Source organism: Alligator mississippiensis, chromosome 3 (assembly GCF_030867095.1).
Source record: "Alligator mississippiensis isolate rAllMis1 chromosome 3, rAllMis1, whole genome shotgun sequence".
NCBI lineage: Eukaryota > Metazoa > Chordata > Crocodylia > Alligatoridae > Alligator > Alligator mississippiensis.
The window spans coordinates 188,536,899-188,554,318 of NC_081826.1; the positions used below are offsets into that span (position 1 = coordinate 188,536,899).

Sequence of the window (17,420 nt, forward strand, 5' to 3'; positions counted from 1 at the left end):
CTACTCTAACTTAATAGCCAGAATTGGGAAATTTTCCATCTTATTATTATTTATGAAAATACTTTACCCCTGACAAAAGTTCAAGATTACAAATATCATTAATATAATTTACTGGACTACTAAGCATACCAGCTTTTTACGTAGTGGTATGTTTTATATTTCTTAGTATGCCAAAACTCTCATAACGTGTGTACAAATGTAAAACTAACATGTCTCTGAAATCCTCCATCTGTTTTCAAAACAAAGTAATTCTTGGCGTCCATTTTAAACTGAATGAAGAATTGAACTAACTGAAGTAACTGAAAAATGTAGTAGGACAGTTACCTTCAAATACCTGCTAAAGCAGGGGTGTCAAACATCTGACCTGCAGTCTCAGAGTGACCAACAGACAGCATGCAGGACTCACCAGATGTGCTCACATGCTGCACAGGGTGCCCATTCTAGTTCACGTTCCAAAGTGGTAGGACAGCTGCCATGAGCAGCACAGCCCCAGGGCAGCTATGTGCTACTCCAGGGCCATGTTGCAAGCAGCAGTGGCTCTAGGGCTGTGCTACGCAACCCCGAGGCAACAGCAGCTCTGGATCCACAATGCAAGACCAGTCTGTAAGTCTGATGCAGCCCGTGGACCAGCCCTATGCCATATGGGCTGGATACATTGGACACCCCTATGCTAAGTTAAATTATGTTGAGGTAAAGTAAGTTTCTTCTGCAATCTAAATGACTAGCATCTCCTTGGACTTGATCCAAAAACTGGCAAAGTCAATTGTAGCCACTCTAGCATTTTTGGTAAGCTTTGAATCAGGCCCCAAGAAAAACAAAACAAATTATTGGGTAAAAACTGAAAGATTAAAGTAAAAAAAAAAATCCACAAATTATTACTTTTTAAATGCTCATATCTAAACCTGACAGTAGAGGTATACAAAGAATTAAATTCTCCTGAAAATTTTCAAACATCTTAACCAAAAGACTCTCCTTTCTCCACCTCCAATCTGTAGCCTCATATACTATATAACCTTCAATTTCTGCAACAACTTAGGAACAGATCCTAAAGACAACACTATACTTAACTACACAACCCTGATATATCCCCAGACCAGGTCCCCTGGCCCCATGGGGAAAAGAAAAACAAACAAACAAACACACAAAGAACTAGCAGTCAGAAGGCAAATAAATAAAAGGGAATGAAGTAAGGTTGCATAAACACCTTTTACTTGGACGTGTCCTAGCTCGAGTGCAACTTTGCAACTTACTGTTCTATTAAAGGGTTCTTTTTATATCTAATTCTCCAGATTTTTTAAAGTAAACTGAAAAATGTACATGCAGCATTATACTGACACTGTAACAGAGTTGGAGCATTCATATTCACCACACAAACCTTTGCAACTTGAGCTAACAAAGTAAGCAAGAGCAGTAATAGGTAGTACTAGCCTTTATGTGGACCTACAGTGTAAAGAACAAGAGACTTTTCAAATCCCCCCCCCCCCCCCCCCCGAGATCCATTACAGGCTCTGAAGAATGACTTCTAGTGTATACTGTCTCTTCTACTCAAGTCCCGAAAGTCTGATCCCATCACCTCCACTGTGTCCATGACGCAGACTTTTGTTTTCTTACTGGCATGTTCATAGATGCTATGGTCAGAAGGGACCTCAATAGATCATCAAGTCCGACCCCCTGCATAGGCAGGAAAGAGTGCTGGGTTTAGATGACCCCAGCTAGATGCCTATCCAACCTCCTCTTGAAGACCCCCAGGGTAGGGGAGAGCACCACCTCCCTTGGGAGCCCATTCCAGACCTTGGCCACTCGAACTGTGAAGAAGTTCCTCCTAATGTCTAGTCTAAATCTGCTCTCTGCTAGCTTGTGGCCATTATTTCTTATAACCCCTGGGGGCGCCTTGGTGAATAAAACCTCACCAATTCCCTTCTGTGCCCCCCTGATGAACTTATAGGCAGCCACAAGGTCGCCTCTCAACCTTCTCTTGCAGAGGCTGAAAAGGTCCAGGTTCTCTAGTCTCTCCTCGTAGGGCTTGGCCTGCAAGCCCTTGACCATACGAGTGGCCCTTCTCTGGACCCTCTCCAGGTTATCCACATCCCTCTTGAAGTGCGGTGCCCAGAATTGCACACAATACTCCAACTGCGGTCTGACCAGCGCCCGATAGAGGGGAAGTATCATCTCTTTGGATCCATTCGTCATGCATCTGCTGATGCACGATAAAGTGCCATTAGCTTTTCTGATGGCTTCGTCACACTGCCAACTCATGTTCATCTTGGAGTCCACTAGGACTCCAAGATCCCTTTCCACTTCCGTGCCACCCAGCAGGTCATTTCCTAGGCAGTAGGTGTGCTGGACATTCTTCCTCCCTAGGTGCAGCACTTTGCATTTCTCCTTGTTGAACTGCATTCTGTTGTTTTCTGCCCACTTGTCCAACCTATCCAGGTCTGCTTGCAGCTGTTCCCTGCCCTCCGGCGTGTCCACTTCTCCCCATAGCTTTGTGTCATCCGCAAACTTGGACAGCGTACACTTCACTCCCTCATCCAAGTCGCTGATGAAGACATTAAAGAGTATCGGTCCAAGGACGGAGCCCTGCGGGACCCCACTGCCCACACCCTTCCAGGTCAAAACCGACCCATCCACCACGACTCTCTGTGTGCAACCCTCTAGCCAATTCGCCACCCACCGGACTGTGTAGTCATCCAGCCTGTATTGTCCCAGTCCTATTCTCCTTGACTTCACTATTGCTGAACAGAATGGAAGAATCAGGTCCCTTGACATGAAGAGGACACTCCTGTTGATACAACCTAGTACGTTACTGCCCTTTTTGCAGTGAACGCATGCTGTTGACTCATATTCACTTTGTACTTCATTATAAACCCCAGATCCTCTTTTTGTAGTATATCAACAAAGCCAGTCATTTCCCCAGTTTGTATTTGTACATTTAATTGTTCTGCCCTGAATACAGTATTTTGCATTTGTCCTCCTCAAATTTCAGGTTTTTCATTTCAGACCATTTCTACAATTTATCAAGGTCATTTTGAATTCTAGTCCCATCCTCCAAAGCAACCAGCACACCACCCAGCCTGAGATCATCTGTATATATACTCAGCATAGAGTCAACTTTCTCTTCCAAGTTATTAATGAAGATATAGACCTACCAAAATTATAGAAAAGAAAGAAATAAAACTTACAGAAAATGACATGTTAGCTCTCCAGAGGGAGCCAGCAGTCCTCACAGTCCTGTGGCTCAGCTGCACAGCCTGCAGAAGGGTGGCAGGCAACAGGGGGGCTACCCACATGAAGGCAGCCCCCCGCCAATTGGCAGTGGGAGTGGGGCCATATGACAGACAGCCCTCATGGCCAATCAGCAGTGAGGGGCAAGGCCACCAGGGCCCCTCAGCAAGAGGCATGAAGGGGAGGACTGCCATGATCAGCCCGTGAATATGGTGGCTGGCCACATGATCTTCCATCAAAATCAGCTGGCCTCCTTCTCTATATCAAAGCCAGACTGAAAACCCATTTACTAATGAACTCTATAGCTAGGTACATATATTACACTTTTACGGAATAAGTGATTGGAAATTGTTCTATACTTGTAACAGGACAGAAGTTTGGCACACAAAACTGGTCTATACTCATAGCAAAACAGAAGTTTGCCACCTATAGGCAGGTTTAAAAATGGTGGGACCTGGTTTAAGGTTTGTCCCCCCCCCGGCAAACATGCACTCTGTTCACTACCGATCTAAAGTACACCACTTACAGAAAACTGCATAACTTAGATTGATTCCACCTCAGGTTTTTAAATGTCTGTACCCTGGCCTATGAGCTATATGATGGTATATAAATCAGACATCCTCCTCCAGCAATAAAACATAATAGGATTTGGAAAAGACAGTATGGGTAAGAACTTCCTCAACTGAAACTACACAGGAAGTTCAAATATGTAAAATATAGTTAGCTAAGTGGGAATTTAGCCAAGGCCCCAGATTTTAGTGATCACAAGCATTTGATATTCACTTTGGTTTTCTGTCTCACTGACTCAGCTCAAGTATAGCATGTAGTACTCCTCTCCTGAGACCAGATGAAAGAAAGAAAAAACAACTCCGAAAAAAATAACTAACCCAAAATTTTCAGGGCACAAATTTGTGTTTGCATTATGTGTACAAACACTCCATTAACACATAGACTTTAGGTTCACTTGGGTAAAATAAAAAATGAACTCATGTATTTATATATTTGGACATGGCCATAAAGAAATAACCTTACCTACAGCACCTAATTAAAACAAAAATTAACTTGAGTTATTTCAGAGTTAATATTTTAGGAGTGAAAAATTAAGCATTAAGAAGCAAGATCAAATTGTTTTATTTCCCCATAAGCAATATTTTAAATGGTATTCAGCTACCACATTTCAGACAAAAAAAATAAACGCCACCATTTTAGGAAACATGAAACCACAATAAATCAGGAGAGTGATAGGTTATTTTTTACATGAAATCAGAGATGTCCCTGAAAAATCAAAAACCTTTAAGATGAATGTCTTTAATGAAAAATGCTGAAAATATTACCTTGAGCTAATCGTTCAAGCCGTTTTCCATGTTCTGGAGGAATAGCATACCTAAAATTAATGTAAAGAAAAGGTTGAAATGCATAAAGCTACACATATTAAACAACAATTTGTGCAGCCAAACTTTCTAAAGGAAAAGAAAATGAATAAGATTAAAACACTGAAAAGTATGGTGTAAAACAAAGAGGAAAGGCAGGGACTGCTGCTTTAGGTTTTTAAAAAGAAAATGCCTCAAGTTTAGTTTTGAGTTTTGAAGATTAATCAGTGCAATATAATATATGAGGGCCAATCAGAAAGTAATGTCTCCTATGGTTTTTATCAGCAAAATATTATTGAAAAAATATTAATCTTGCACAGAAAATGTGTATATTGTCACTATTGATGGCCAAAGGCCTTCTATCAATGGCCTCCTTCCACTGGTGAAGAAGAGCATTTATCCCAACTTTGAGGATGAGTCAGAAAGCACTGGATTTTTTGGATTTTTTTTTTTTTTTGCATATCCCTGCAAATAAAATACACACCTTGTTTTTGGAAAGCAGAATGAAGAAAAAGAAAGATTTTCCAGTGTTCACGACATGCGGCATTCCAGGGTACAGTCTGTGTAACGTAGTAGGAACTTCCTGGTGTGGCAGAACAGCAACAGGTCTAGGTCACAGACCCTTCCAAGGGCAACAGCAAGCCTGTTACTTCTTTACTGTGAACAGTTCTTTATATTAGCTCCTGTTAATAAAGTTTTGTTTCTACACCACAAGCCTGGGGATTGATGAGAGTCACTTCCACACAGTGATCCCTAGTAATGTCTCCGACAGCCAAGAGCTCCCGAATTGACAAAAACACCAAAGTGCACAAAGATAAAGATATGGACACCGTTTTTGTCATACGAAAAATGAACCACAGGCCTCATCAAGATTCTACAGGCTGCATACAGCAGTTCACTTAAGCTAGTTCAGAGTAATTGCTCCTTCAAATGCGAGCTTGTGTTTAGCTAGTAGCTACTGCAGATTCCTTAGTGGTTGTGAGAAGTTTAACACTGGACTCTGCCCCTTCTACCTGCTGGGTCAGAGAGAAGGGGGAGCCATTTTGGAAGCCATTACAGCAAACCATCACCATGCTTCTATTCCAGCAAAGAAAAATCAGCTTCCCTGCTGAAGACATGCAACCCAGTTTTAGAGGGCTGATTTTAGAGAAAAAGGTATGGGGCATGTGAGTAAATATGGGAATGTCTTTTTTTTTCCTCCTAAGCAAGCAATGAAATGGAGTGGTTGTTCTAGATTTCTTACCTAACAGAGTCACTGTAAACTCAGAGGTCTATTTCAAGACCCTGAAAAAACTGAAACTAAGTGCAAAGAGCCCACTCCAACAAAGACTTGTCTGACCCGCTGCTTCTGCGTGACAGTACTTGCCCACATGCACCAGCTTGTTCAGTGGAAAAAGGCCATGGAAAAAGATGACTATGTTGAAAAATAGCTGCATGTTCAGTGATAATGTGCAATTTTTCCATGCAATTTTAATATTTTTCTGAAATATTTAACTGAGAAAAAATAGGAAGCATTACTTTCTGACTGACCCTTGTACTTTTAAGAACGTTTTAGTGACTAATATTTTAAGTTACTAGAGGCTGACAACACCTGTATATATAATTATAGCATTTACAATTATTCTAATGGTAGGAAATGCAAATATTTATTTAATGTTCACTTGCAAATGAGAAAAAAACAGATACAATAAAGAAACATATTCAGAAGGGACCTTTTTCTTTTAATATTGCCAAGATTCACAATAAAGAGTTCAACAGAAAAACAGGAGTTTAAGATGCATTTTTCATATTTGTTCTTTATAGACAATGCTGCGCAACAAGACCACTACCTTTTAAAAAATATATCATTACAATTAAATCAGTTTAGAACTCAAAGAAATATGCATTCTGTAAATTCAATACTTGGCAAATACTGTTTATGAAATACGGTGCTTGGAAAAAATTAAATCTTTCAACAAACAGCTCTAAACTTTATTAAGTCTATTTGCAACATATCAACAGGAATCATAAAGAATATTGGTTTATATCTTCACATTCTTTTTAATTTCCATTCCAGCTTGAAAGTTTAAAATTACCGTAATAAACCCTATTCTTGCTTTCCAATGTAATAGCACATAGTATGAAATAAACATCAATTCATATTTTGTTATTTATTTCACAGACTAACTGAACATGTTAACGTGATTGTAATATTTGGTGTCAATAACATATGTTACATGTGCATGTAATTAGCTACTATTTCCATTCACATATTTACAGCAGAGTAGGGTGACATCTATCGAGGGAAAAAATGTAATGACTTGGATTAGCTGGAAATCAGTACTTAATTGCACAACCTATTCTGCTTATGAATGTTTTCACATTTGTCTATATCCAAACTATACAAGGACCAGGTCCCCCAGTGCCTTGAGATTAAGAGTAAAACTGTCAAATAACAAAAACATTTATTACATTTCCTGATGATTTCCTGGTCACAAGGTAGTTTCTCCCTGACAAATTCATTAAATATAAAACCATGCCTATTTTTTTCTAGCAAGATGGGTCACAAGTCTTGGGTCACAAAGCACAGATGTTTTGCTAAATCAAATGACTATTTGGCTACAGGTATACTTCCATTAAAATGACTGGTTCTGGAGACAACGGCTGCCTGATTGGTACTTTATAGGAAGCATCACAGGGTTTAGGGCATGGAAAAAAAGTAAACAACTTGATAACAAAGGTAAAAAAAAAAAAAAAAAAAAAGATTACTTTCTGTCCTCAGGTAATCCCTGTGCCCTGATGAGAGACAACACAGCTTATTTTAGTATCTAAATTGACCTCCACAAATCCAAGCTTGAATAGCCACCTGTCTTGCAGGCTTACACTTCTAACCCAAGCCATGAGGTCAGTTGACCTCTGTCCCCACATAAATCATTACAGCCAAAACCACACACTTCTGGCAATTATTGCAACTGAGTTTCTTTACTATGTGCTTAAATTCTTTGACAAATTAGGGGCAAAGGTGGTATCTCCACAGCCAGACATCTAATCATTGGGCCTTTGCAGCACTACTAAAAGCAAACAATCAAAATGTCTTCCTCGTCTGGGGAAAAAAAGTCATGGGAACTGACCAGCCAGTCATAGCATTTGACATTACTTCTATGATGCTCAGTGAGGGACACTTCACAAGGTGACAGCCACTAAAATCAAGTCAGACTTGACCAGCATGCAAAAGTCAAGATGTTAATCAGAATTATTTGAATTCATGATTTATTTTCTCATGACCTGCCAGGACAAAAACTTAATGATGTAAACTACTGAAAAACACAGTATACTGCATCACACAGCATTTATTTCTGTCCCTGGGGACCCATGAGATATTCATCCCAAAATCTTTTATTGGTCTCTAAGACTAACAGTTCCTAGTTCCTTCTCGATATTTTTCTAAAGCTAAATAAAACATGATAGCACTTACTCTAACAAGTGTAAATTTCAATTGCTACATCATACATATACATACAAATATCACCACTGAAATTACCAGTGTTCCTTCCCTTGGTTTTGCTTGAAATGCACCTTCAGTTGCTTTTGGTTTTAAATGTCAAATGCTAAGCAGAGGAATGTTAAGTGGTAGAGCACAATAATAAAATACATTTTGTACATTTTACTATAGAAGGCATGGTGAATTCAACTCATCTATTCTTCTCTTTCTACTGCTTTCTCTCCCACCACCCAAGCTAACATTTTTCTTCAATGTTTCTATATTAAAATCACTTAAGGCTAAGCCTGGTAAGGTTTACCACTTTCCCATGTCTTGGCAGTTTTATTTCTAAAGTTTATGGAACTATAACTATTATAATAAAATTCGATTTGAAAAACCACAGTAAGTGGACATGCTAGAGCTAGAACATGTCTTCCTGCAGGGGAATTAAACCAACTGACTTCTCCCCATCACAATCCATCATTTGCACGTGCGTGCACACACACACACACACCCCCCCCCCACCTACTATCCAGAGGATGTGGCTAGAATATAAAATAATGGGATGTTTCAGTTAGTGCCCACAAGTAGCAACTTTAAAACAGAGCCCATACACACTAAAAGAACTACTCTATATGGAAATGGCCACAAACAGGTTTTATTTTATTCTTCTAATCTTCCTGAAACTGGACATGCTTCTCCCCGCTTTATCCTTGAAAACTATTTGTATGTCTCTATCCTCTATTACATACGCATCATCATGTGCATTGTAAGTTAAAATATATGTTATCTTTCACAGTCCAATTCAGACAGATTACAATATACAATGTAATGTGTTGTACTGTCTGTCCTTACATCACATAAACACTTAAAGTAAAAACAAAAGTCCCCTTGACTAGTAAAGGAAGGTTTATCTAATTAAACCAGGATCAATTCTGAAGAAGCTGTTCTCCTACACTCACAACAGGTATATCACATTTGCAAAGTGATGTGCAATATGAAACTTGGAAGCTGAACACCTAACTTTTCTGTGTTTTTATCATACAAGTATTTTTTTTTAATCATATGAGTAATACAAAAACTGAACTTTCCCATTGATCTGTGGTCAATTCAGACACCCATGAAGAAAGATAAAACGAGGCATGCAAGTTGAACCAAATAACTTTAACTCAACTGAGAACTATTTAAAAACCCCTCCATGAATACAGGCTGTCCTTCCCTCCATTACCTGTTCCACGCAGAGAAGGGTTACCCCCCAACCTTTCAGACTGATGACAGCAAATCCGTCACCATTGCTGAGATCCTCCAGTCTTCCCTCTCAAACAAGGGGGAAAGAGCTGGATGTCTTCTTGCCCTACCAGACATTAAAAGGTCCAAATCTTTCCCCACCTCCTTTGCGAAATGGCTTTCCTTAACTCTGCTTCCAATTTTCAAGGGCCTTGACCCCCTATTGAATAAGCTTTTGTACCATATACCCAACAAGTTGACACAACATAAACTTTACCTCCTGTACTATCCACATGGTCCCTGGTTTACTGTGGGAAAAGAAAATAATGCACACTTTGCCCAGGGCAATGAAGCAGTTAGGAAAGTGTTCCTTCCCAGCCTCATAAGTCAACTAGTGTGATTCCCACAACAGATCCATCCTGACAAAACAACCATCCAATGAACCAAACAGCATTATTCTCATTTGGCAGATGAAATGTCAGTCTGGGCATGGAAACGTACCCCAGACAGGGGTAAAAGGGCCGATATGTCTTTCCCCTTTGGGTGTGCAGGAGCAAGTAGGCTTCCACTGCACCTTCCAACCAGCCACTTAACTATGATTCCCAAACCTTCGTAGCTACCCTTCTGTCTCCCAAGTCCGTGAAGAACCTGAGATCCCACAGGATGAGGAGAGCTACCTAAGAGACACAGTTCTCTCTCTCCCCACACAAAGGCTCCCACTTAGGTTGCAAGGGGTACATTTTTAAAAATGACAATTAATCCATTCAAAAGAAATCAATGCTCTATGTACAACACGATTTGGCTTCAGTCAGCATTACATTGCCAACTTTCTCCAGTTTTGGAGCCCCTTCTCCCATTGAATGAACTTTAACTGTTAAACTCACTGGGGGAGGAAGCAAGCTTCTTGGGCTGTGCCTCAGCACTTAGAGCTACAAAAATACAGCATAATGAAGGTTGTATACATGATCACTGCACCTCAGTTAGAACACAACCAAAGATCAGCAATGTCTTGCTCTCCACCCAGCAGACAATAGAAGGCTACTGCTTTGCTCCCACCACCCCTAGGGGAACCATGTCAATAAACCCAATCACTGAGAGCCTGCCTTCTTCCCATAAGGGAAGGACTACTGTGATGGGCAGCACACTGTCAAAGAACGGTCCTGGTGACAGAGACAGCAAAGGACTGCCTGACAGCAAACTGTCCTCCCTCAGAGGGCAGTGAAGAGAGCTGTGGGTCCCCCACTATCCTAGCTACAGCAGTGGCAGCCTTCCCTTCTGCCACTACCACCAGGAAACCAGCTGTCCCATGCACCCAATCAGCAGCCAAGACAGCAGCACCAGTCCCACCATGGCTGCAGTGGCAGCTGCAGCAATCCCACCACCATGTTGAGCTGCTGCTTCCCCAAGACCAGGGTAGTAGCAGATTCTGGAACATCTGGTCACTACAACCTGTCCTGGGTGGGCTGCAACTCTCATAGGTGACTGGTGCCTCCTGAGTCTAGGGGGCACCAGATTGCTAATGTGGGGGTGGTCCCCAGCAGCTGATCACTGAGCCAGTGGCAAAACTAGAAGTGCACTTCCCGTTGCATGGCTAGTGCTTCCAGAGGATGCAGCTCTGTTCCTGACAGGTTTTCAAGGAGCCAGCCACCCCCCTACCCCCTCCAAGTGCATAGGGGGCAGTTCATGCAGTGGCAGAGAGCAGAGCATTGTAGGATGGTGAAAACCAAGGCAAGGGATAGAAATTGCACATAAACTGGCATAAGTGATCAGAAACTAGTCTCAACCTGTAACAAAACATAAGTTCAGTGCACACAGACTGGTTTCAAACTGGAGGAACCCAGTCTAAGATAGACCTAGATCAATGTAGTATCAGACTTAACTGATTAGGTTAAACTGGTCTATAGAACTTCAGTACCAGATCCCCTCCAACATGAAGTTAGGTCACCTGATCCCCACTAATCCCAGAATGGACAGGCTAGCCTCCGCCCATGCTTGTCCGCTCCGGTTGAACCGAGCTAACCCTACCCCCAGGGCTGTCACAGAGCTGAGGCTGCAAAGCCTCTACTCCCCAGTCCAGCCAGATAGCATAGGAGGTGGCCAAGGGGAAAACAGAGGCTGCCCCCCCCCACAACCAGGGTCTGCACAGCCAAGGCAAGGCCCAAAGGAAGGGGGGTTTTCCCCCTCCCTGCCCAGCTCCACCAGCTGTGGGGCCACTTGTCTCAGACCCACTGCCCTGCCAACTCCTACCTCTCAGCTGTGGGCAGAGGTGCAGGCAGGCAGTGAAGAAACGGAGCCTCTGGTCCTGCCCTCCCCTCACTCATGCTGGAGTCTGCACACCAGAGGTATCTGCTCCCCCCAGCTCCTGCAAGGCTCTGCTGACAGGCTCTTGTCTGTGCCTGTCATCAGCAAGAGTCAGGCAGTGGTGGCAGCCACCCTCAGCTGTGCTGGCTGGCTGGCTTGTGCGGGGGCAGGGCAGACCCAGACCCATGTGGCAGGGTCATCTACTCCCCAACCAGTGCACCACGCTCAGTGAAAAATGCGAGAGTCCTAGGGATTGCAATAGCTATGGTCCTCACAGTCCAGGGGTTCCACTGGGCATGGCGCACTAGTAGGGAACCAGATGCCACTGCACTGGCTGCCCCTCCACTCCTCCCCTACATAAGCCAGCCAGCACTGGTAGGGGGAGGGGCCACCCGGCTGCCTCAGAGCTAGCCACTGGAAAGGGCATGGGGATGGGGACAGGGCTGGGTGAGCCAGTCAGGGGTAGCCTGGCTGCTGAGTGACAAACTTGAGTACCACCAATTTGCTGGCCTTGAAACGCTGTACTTAACCCAAGAGAACCCATGTAGTGCTACATGTAAGTGAATATGTTAACATGTAGCACACAAAATGCAGCCCTACAGAGAAGCTTATTGCAAACAGGAACATTTCTCTAGTGGGTTATGCGGGGGGGGGGGGGGGGGGGGGGGGGGGGGGGGAATTGGTAGCACTTCTACCATTTTGTAGCATACACATCTGTCCCCTTGATTTTTGAAGTGCTACACCTGTAAGATGCCTTTCTACTGCCCTAAAGACAAAATGACAGACACAAAATAGAAGTGAGTTTTTATAACTAATAACGCTAAAAGCAATTTAAATTGTATTAAATCAGGAAGTCACATTTGTAAAAACTTCTAAACAGCTGGCAAAAAACAAAACCTGAAGACCTACCAATTCATCAGCATTCACTGGTAGGATGAGTTGCATCTTTTCCCTGCCCCCCTTCAGAGGCAGGATGTTAATGAAACAATAACAAATATGTAGAGTAAGTTAAGCAGGTGTAGGCATGCCTTACAGATACATGTACCCCCTAACACCTACCATAAAGCTTCTGAGATCAAATGCTTTTTGCATGGTTTCTCAGTAGGCTGTCAAACTAACAACCTATTTGGTTGAGTTTTTTGGTGTGTATTCATTATTTAGTACCCAGAAGTACTGACACAGTCCAGGAATATTACATATTCTCCAGGTAGGCAATGCCAGTTTACCCACACTGTCTCCAACAATATGCTTCAAAACCCTCCACCCACCCCAAAAATAGTCCTGCAAGGCAATAACTTAGTTTCTAAAATCACTTAGGGCACAGACAGAAGTGTTTTGCAGGAAGCATTCTGAGTTGCAACAATCCCCCCAAACCACTGTCCATTCCAGGGGGAGAAGAATTTAGCAGTGGCCCCTCCTCCCTTCCAGCCAGTCCCTGTTTTCAGAATTGGAGGGGGGGAAGGGAGTAGAGGAAACCCATTCTGGGAGTTTTCCAGCTGGTGCTGGAGGGTCAGGTGAGTGAATTAGAGCCCCTCACCTCGGGGGGGGGGGGGGGGGGCTCCAATACACCTGCCCAACCCTCCAGCGGCAGCTAAAAACACCCAGATCAGACTCCCTCCCTTTCCCCCACTCCCATTCTGAAAATGATGACAGGCTGGGAGGCAACACAGACACATGTTACAGAATACACTGTTTTGAAACATTTTCATCTGAACCCTTATGCAATGAGGATTCAGATTTTCACCTGATCAGCCATTTTTAAAGTGGTCTGCAGCTGTACATTTGCATTTGGTCACAGCTATAGACCACTTTCTGTGGCCAGATCAAGCAAAAAATTGTCACTTCCATCTGTACCCTTAGTCCTTGGCCTCAGCTAAGAAAACATAGTTTTAGATTAGTACCAACCTGTGATATGGATACCACCCCCCACCCCTCCCCGGAAACTAGACTGAGGCAACAGAACACATTTCACACTAAATAACTTTAGTAACAATTGAGGTCACTTTTGATTTCATTTAGAGGTAGAAATTCCATTTCCTCTGACTCAGTTCCCTTTGTCAACTGCTTCATGCAAGTGAACGCAAGGGTTTGTTAGACATTAAAATTCATATGTGCTAACTCCAGGTAGTGTTCAGAGTCAGCATATGCTATGAGCAATCTCACAATGGCGTGTTAGGTGTTAGCACTCACTCGAACGTACATTGTTCTGAGCTGCTCCTAGAGGGCATGGCTAGAAGCCACCAAGCTCCCCCAGTCTCCAATAGATTCCCCACCCCTGCCACCCTCATGGCTCATCCCCAGCCTTGGGACCCAACCTCCCTCCCTCCCAGGGCTCATCCCCAGCCCCTGGGAATCAACTCCTGTCCCTCAGCTCCATGCTCACCTGCAGCTGCTAGCTCTCCCAAGCTCTGTCACTACAGGGCACTAGAGCTCTAGAGGATAGATTGTCCATGATGAGGGGGAGTGGAAAGACTGGAATGCTGGAGGGCTGCTCCCAGCTACCACTGGCCCAGTGGAGCAGACTAATACTACTGTAACATGCGTTGCCAAACATGAGCTGGAGATAATCCTCAGTTGAAGAGGCATGACTCTCAGATCAGAGTCTACTTAGCTCATCTTCTACTTTACTGTGCAGACACTCCTGTCTTAAGAGCATTTAGCACGTTGGAAAGGTAACATCTAACAACAGCTTAACATTAGCCTCTATACCAGTGGTTCTCAACTGAGGTACTGCAAGAGCCTGTCAGGGGTGCTGCACTGTCACAGCACCACCGTGGGATGAAACTGTCCCACATGCCTCTTTTCAGGAGGCATGTCAGAGATGAACTGAGAAGCAACTGCAGGTAAAACCTGCACTTGCCTGCATTACACTATGTAGGCAGGCAGGCCACTTCTACTGTAGCTCTTCTCAGTTCAGCTCCAATATGACATGCGTCTCTATCCTAAAATTAGAGACATAATTGGGCAATTCTACCTGGTGGATGCCTTGAGTCTTAAAAAAAAAATTTTTTAAAGGCTGAGAACCACTGGTCTGCACATCTGCATAACAATTAAAAATAGTTCAGGTTTGAACTATTGAATTCAACAGAAAAGAAATGTTCACTGTGCAGGATAACCACTATACATGGATGGGCAAGTGAAATTAAGCGAGCACATACATAACTCGGAGAAAGACCTTTTTCTTTGATTAGAGACTGGTATTTCTAGTCTGTCACTTAAAGATATTAGTGAACAACATGCATAGATCAAAGCTCAACCAGTACAACTTCACAGGAATGAACATTAGAAGGGGAGCACTTTGAAACAGAAGTAACTAATAGACTTGGAGAAAGGTACAAAATAAACCTTCCCTCTTTATCCTAGCTCTTCAAAAAGGCCTCAACTTTTCTCCATTTGCCATACAGTTGTACGGCAGAAACACTGGGCACTACAGAACAATACCATTAAATAGATAAGTGCCAATGGACAATTGAAATAAAATAACAAATTATTAAAACAAATATGTTAGCACAACAGTGCAATATAATTATGTGATGTTACACAATGTAATGCAATATTCATAGAATCATAGAAGTAGGGTCAGAAGGGACCTTGTAGATCTTCAAGTCCGACCCCCTGCCTGGGCAGGAGGAAAACTGGGCTCAAATGACCCCAGCCAGGTAGGCATCAAGCCACTTCTTAAAGACCCCCAGGGTAGGAGCCAGCACCACTTCCCTTGGAAGTTGGTTCCAGATCCTAGCCGTCCTAACTATGAAGTAGTTCTTATGGATGTCTAATCTAAACCTACTCTCCAACAACTTGTGGCCATTATTTCTTGTTATCCAAGGAGGTGCTAGGGAAAACAAGGTCTCCCCCAAACCCTTCTGGCCCCCCCTAGTGAGTTTATAGATGGTCACAAGGTCCCCCCTCAGCCTTCTCTTGTGAAGGCTGAACAGGTTCAGGTCCCGTAGCCTCTCACTGTAGGGTCTGCCCTGCTGTCCCTGAAACATGCGAGTGGCCCTCCTCTGGACCCTCTCAATGTTGTCCACATCCCTCTTGAAGTGGGGCGCCCAGAACTGGACACAGTACTCCAGCTGTGGCCTGACCAGTGTCGCGTAGAGGGGGAGGGTCACCTTCTTGGCCCTACTTGAGATGCACCTGTGGATGCACGATAAGGTCCAGTTAGCCCTGCCGACCGTGACCTCGCATTGTCAGCCCATGTTCATCTTGGGATCAACGATGACTCCAAGATCCCTTTCTGCCTCCGCGCTCTCAAGAAGGGAGTTTCCCATCTTATATGTGCTGCTGGTTACTACTGCCCAAGTGCAGCACCCTGCACTTGTCTGTATTGAAACGCATCCTGTTTTTGTTAGCCCACCCTTGCAACCTATCCAGGTCTTTCTGCAGTCTTTCCCTCCCTACTAGCGTGCCCACCTCACCCCACGTTTTGGTATCATCAGCAAATTTGAACAGGTTGCTTTTCATCCCGTCGTCCAAATCGCTGATAAAGAAATTGAACAGTGCGGGCCCAAGGACGGAGCCCTGGGGGACTCCGCTGCCCACTTCCCCCCAGGTCGAATATGACCTGTCCACCACCACCCTCTGAGTATGACCCTTCAGTCAATTTGCAATCCATCTGACTGTGTAGGCATCGATGCCATAGTCGCCTAGTTTTTTAATGAGGATGGGGTGCGAGACAGTGACAAAGGCCTTGCTGAAGTCCAGAAAGACTACATCCACGGCGACACCTGCATCCAATGCTTTTGTGACCTGATCGTAAAAGGCAATCAGGTTGGTCTGACATGACCTGCCCCTAATGAAACCATGCTTATTATATCTTGTCATTTTCTTTCCTCCCTTAATCCCTCTTTATACTCTTTCCTTTTTTTACACATTAAACTGGAGGACAAAATATATGAACTTAGGTCCTCAAAAGAAAAATTAAAAATAATACTATATAGACAAAAGGTGTGTGAAACCTAATAGAATAGCTGTTGCAACAGAACTGATGTATTAAAACTAAACAAGTCTCACCATGGGACAAGTCTCACAATGGGATCATAGAGAGACAACAGCAGGGCGCCAGACTTCCAAGCATTGACCCTGAGATGTTGCAGAGTCACCTGAAATGACTGGATGCGTTTAAGTCGGCAGGCCTGGATGAGCTCCATCTGAGGGTACTGAAGGCACTGGCTGATGTCACTGCACAGTCACTGGCAAAAATGTTTGAACACTCGTGGCGCACGGGCCAGGTCCCAGAGGACTGGAAAAGGGCCAGTGTGGTCCCTATTTTCAAGAAGGGGAGGAAGGAGGATCCAAGCAACTACAGGCCAGTCAGTCTCACCTCCATCCTTGGCAAAGTCTTTGAAAAGATTATTAAGGCTCATATATGTGAGAGCCCAGCAGGAAAACTTATGCTGGGGGGAAACCAGCACAGGTTCATAGCAGGTAGATCATGCCTCACTAATCTAGTCTCTTTTTATGACCAGGTTACAAAACACCTGGACGCAGGAGTAGGGGTAGATATCTTTTATTTAGAATTCAGGAAGGCCTTCGATACAGTATCCCACCCCATACTGGTGAACAAATTAAGAGGCTGTGACTTGGATGATTACACAGTCTGGTGGGTGGCAAATTGGCTAGAGGGTCATACCCAGAGAGTGGCGGTGGACGGGTCAGTATCAACCTGGAAAGACATGGGCAATGGGGTCCCACAGGGCTCGGTTCTTGGACCAATACTCTTCAATGTCTTCATCAGTGACTTAGACGAGCGAGCGAGGTGTACTCTGTCCAAGTTTACGGATGATACAAAACTGTGGGGAGAAGTGGACACATCGGAGGGCAGGGAACAACTACAG

At 43.7% G+C, this 17,420-nt stretch overlaps 1 protein-coding gene across 4 annotated transcripts in view; it reads right to left on the minus strand.

The window, feature by feature from the left end:
- KDM4C (lysine demethylase 4C) overlaps nt 1-17,420 on the minus strand; it is a 490,147-nt gene that overhangs the window by 379,717 nt on the left and 93,010 nt on the right. For all 4 annotated transcript variants that reach the window (XM_006272325.4, XM_019478152.2, XM_059724744.1 and 1 more), the window contains exon 7: nt 4,560-4,609. In XM_006272325.4, coding sequence (XP_006272387.1) covers nt 4,560-4,609 — 50 coding nt within the window. The remainder of the gene's footprint in view (nt 1-4,559; nt 4,610-17,420) is intronic.